General features: G+C 40.7%; 1 protein-coding gene across 1 annotated transcript; it reads left to right on the top strand.

Moving 5' to 3' along the window:
• The first annotated feature begins 59 nt into the window (after nucleotides 1-59).
• RPL14 (ribosomal protein L14) lies at nucleotides 60-3,129 on the top strand. Its single transcript, XM_035895722.1, has 5 exons — nucleotides 60-339; nucleotides 981-1,075; nucleotides 1,766-1,865; nucleotides 2,254-2,307; nucleotides 2,862-3,129. Exons 2-5 carry the CDS (start codon nucleotides 1,023-1,025, stop codon nucleotides 3,009-3,011), a joined length of 357 nt encoding a protein of 118 aa, XP_035751615.1. The 5' UTR covers nucleotides 60-339; nucleotides 981-1,022; the 3' UTR covers nucleotides 3,012-3,129.
• The last annotated feature ends 735 nt before the right edge of the window (nucleotides 3,130-3,864 follow it).

Here is a 3,864-nt window from a genome sequence, read left to right as displayed (position 1 = left end):
GCGGGCCTCACTGCTTCTCCCCGGCGGCTCTCGCTCCGCCTGCCTGCGGCCTCCACGCGGGGCTGGGGCCGGCAGAAAGCAGCTGAGGGCGGTACCGTGGGCCCTTCGCCCAGGCGAGGGGAATTTGTGCGGTTCGAGAGCTTCGGGAAGCTCCTTCAGGGGCCGTGAAGGCCTTGAATCCTGCAGCGGCCTTGGGTATCTTCTCGCCTAACTCTTGACAATTCTCACTGCTCCCAGGTGTTCAAACGCTTCGTCGAGATTGGCAGAGTGGCCTTCGTTTCCTTCGGGCCGCATGCTGGCAAGCTGGTGGCCATTGTAGATGTTATTGACCAAAACAGGGTAAGCTGCCAGCGCCGTCCCTTTATTTTCTCCTTTCTGCCTTAACAGAAGCTGGTGCGCTAAGAGGGTATCGATTTTGAGTGTGAAATTTTCTGCGAGTAGATTTTTCAAAAGAGCAATTGATGGAAAAATGGGATTTAACAGCTGTTGTTGTAGTTGAAACTTTCAGTAGCAAGCTTTTTTTCACTGGCAAGTGATGTATTCACCTCTCTGCTGTGTTTCCTAGGAGTAGAAGTGGACAAGTCATGTCAGTTGGAGTCTAAAACTTATGAATGGAATGGCGTTAATGTACGCTTAAAGCAAATGTTTTGGGCTGAGGGATTATTTCTGCTTAATATTCCTGAAAAAGCTGGGGCGGGGGGGAAGGAAGATGAAGTATGTTACCTTAGTTCTGTGTGCTTTTTTAAAACCAGTTTGGTTTTTTTTCTCCAAAGAGAAAGATGGGCCTTTAAAATGTTTCCTGTAAAGCTTGGGTTCAATATGCAAGACTTCACAATCTCTGGTTTTGTCTGCATAACATTTTTTTAAATTTTGGACCATTGTTGTCAAGAGAATCTTCGGATATTATTAGGAAGGTGCTGTCTAAACCAAGTGCAATGGAAAACTGCTACAAAACCCCACGTTTGTTTTCCTTTTTTCAGGCACTGGTTGATGGCCCCTGCAGTGGTGTCAGGAGGCAGGCTATGCCCTTCAAGTGCATGCAGCTGACTGATTTTGTTCTCAAGTTCCCACACAGGTGAGTTGTTAGCATTTTTCTGACCTGTGTAAAAAACCCATGCTGTCACTTGATGACTGAATTATGTGATCTGATGCTTGCTAGGTCTAGAAAGTTCATACAACATGAAGTCAGCAGATTAAGATGTGTGCACAGTAAAAATTTGGCAGACTGTGTTATCATAATTGAATACATTTAAGTTTTCATTGCCAGTATTGGCTGATAACCGCTGTTGAGGAGCAAAGGAAATAGCACGCTGGCCTAGGCGACTTGCAGATAGTTGTGGGGGGGAAGCAGTTGCAATAACTACTGTGCAGCTTTGCTTTTGCTGCTGCTTATATCACCTTCAGATATCAAATACGTTCCCTGCCTGCAGGACTACACTAGAATTGCAGGAGGCTAAACTAATTAATTCTGTTCTCTTTAGCTTAGTTACTACATGAGTTTCTGTAATTTAGAAACAAAAACTGCTGTCTTTCTGTTTCTGAAGCGGTGCTAGGAATAGTACATGAGTATGCAGCTTCTGTCAGTCCTAGCAAAGCATTTACACACCTAATTAGGTTGCAGAGGTGTACGTGGCATTGACTTGAAAAGTGTCTGAAGTAATGTAGAAGGGTGATCTTCCCTTGTATGAAATTTGATGGGCCAGCATCAGAGAGAACCTTTTTTTATAAAGACTGTGAATAACGCTTTGTGGCTGTTCTAATGCAGTGCTCGTCAGAAGTGTGTGCGACTTGCCTGGGAGAAGGAAAATATAAATGAAAAATGGGCAGCGACAAGGTGGGCAAAGAAGATTGAAGCCCGAGAAAAGGTACGGTTTTTCACTGGATGAGTAATACACGTTGTAATGCTTCTGCTTATTAAAATCGGGTGCAATCTAATAAACTATATGTTTTCAGTTGCAGGCTAAGATTACAGATAGATAAGGCATAGATTTTTTTTTTCAAAGTTGCTACCTATCAGCTTCAACTGCTTGTATTTTAACAGTAAATGTGGTTTTGTTTAGTCATTTCTAAAGCTACCTTTTTTCCTGCACCATCACTTTCCAGCAAAGGCTTTAAATAGTGAACTAGTTCCAGATGTGCAGGTAAACCTAATTTGGAGGTGATCAGAGTTACTTATGGAATGCTTTGAAACACTGAGTTTTACTACTTGTGTATGCATATATCAGAGCTTCATGACTGATTCTTTTCAAACAGAAAGCCAAAATGACTGACTTCGATCGCTACAAGGTTATGAAAGCGAAGAAGATGGTAAGTGTTTGAGTGTCACTTTTTTATGAGGTTAATGCTTGGAGCTTTCACTTTAGAATCACGAGCAGATGTTAGCAGCCTCACTTCCCTAGCTGGCTTGGGTTATGGCTTGACGCAAAGTATGTGAACGCCTTGAATTTTTCATGCTGCTTTCTCTTCAATGGTTGATCAAAGTTGAACCCACATGATCTGTGTGTCAGTCTTCCAAGTTACAGCTGAGAAAGGAATTACCTGCTGCTGCTGAAATTGGGTATTCTTGATGGGTTGCTGTTAGTATTTCATTCTATAATGAAAAACATTACACGTGAAATATTGGGCTGCCCAAGTTACCAGCCAGAATTATGTTGTTCGCTTGTTAGATCCAAAGTTTCAGGTGGAATTTGACATTTTAAATGTAATACATGGTAAATCTTGACTATCTAATATAAATATAATTGGTTAGCAAAGGGTGATTATCAAAAAGGGCAGAATCTGAAAGCTTAGAAATGAAGCTAAGACATAATATTTGAGCTGTTGCTGTTTTCATTCTGATGAATAGCTTTCCTTTTTTACAGAGAAACAGGATCATCAAGCATGAAATGAAGAAACTCCAGAAGATGTCTTCTAAAAAAGGCAAGAAGCCAGAGAAGTCAGAGAAGCCAGAGAAATCAGAGAAGGCGCAGAAGCCAGAGAAGGTGCAGAAGGCACAGAAGGCGCAGAAATAAAATGAACTTCTAGTTATGTATGACTTTGTGTCCTTGTTCTGATTCTTTATGGTTAACAAATGGTTAAAACATCTGATTCAAATTGTAATCATAAGTTCACTTTTGCTTCTGACCAAGAGTTGTTGTCTGTCTCATTTATTAATGTCTGAGTTTCGGGTTCTGGTGTTCCCCTGGAACATGAGGGGATGTTTTTGTCAGCTTCTGTGAAGGTGACCATACAGACTGTGCTCGGTATGCTCTGCCCAGTGCCAGCTGAAATATCTGCGTGCCCAGGTGTTTGAAGTAGGTCAGATCCTGATGTCTTAAAGCAGTCTGCTATTGAAATGGTTGATAATGAACAAAATTACACAGTCTTGGGTGTGAAAGATGGGAAATAATGAATTACACTAATCATTCTGTATAAATTAAGGCATAAACCTAAAGTATGTATTCTGGTTAGAATATAAGTACATCAGTATTTGAAAGACTGGCAAATTGCTGTTCAAATGCTTTAAATTACTTTTTTTTTTTTTCCTAAAAAACTTCCACTATTCTTTAAGTAGTGACCTAGAATACTTCCGTACTTCTGATGTCTAGCAACACAGTTGTCCTGTAAGTGCAGTTGCAATAATGAGTGACCTATTAAGAAGATGGAAATTGGTGACTTGTGTTTAAGCTTGCTTGCTTTTCAGAATTTTTAAAGTTAGGAGCTTATGTCAAGGCCTAATAACAGTTCCTTAAACTATGCAGCATGTAATTCCTGCTTCTTAATCAAAACCTTTAAGTAAAAGGGGACATGACCTAAAAAATAACTTGATCCGTCTGGAACAGTGAAGTGCTTGATTTAGTCTTTGCACTATAAAATAATGTTTAC

The sequence above is a fragment of the Egretta garzetta genome, unplaced genomic scaffold (genome assembly GCF_000687185.1).
Source record: "Egretta garzetta isolate BGI_Z169 unplaced genomic scaffold, ASM68718v1 scaffold96, whole genome shotgun sequence".
NCBI lineage: Eukaryota > Metazoa > Chordata > Aves > Pelecaniformes > Ardeidae > Egretta > Egretta garzetta.
This window is presented reverse-complemented; position numbering and strand designations above follow the sequence as displayed.

Excerpts from the sequence above, each read along its gene's own strand:
- RPL14 (XM_035895722.1), top strand. The coding sequence starts at position 1,023 with ATGCCCTTCAAGTGCATGCAGCTGACTGATTTTGTTCTCAAGTTCCCA. Across the intron at positions 1,076-1,765 it reads GTTCTCAAGTTCCCACACAG|TGCTCGTCAGAAGTGTGTGC; the intron begins GTGAGTTGTTAG and ends GTTCTAATGCAG. Across the intron at positions 2,308-2,861 it reads TTATGAAAGCGAAGAAGATG|AGAAACAGGATCATCAAGCA; the intron begins GTAAGTGTTTGA and ends CCTTTTTTACAG.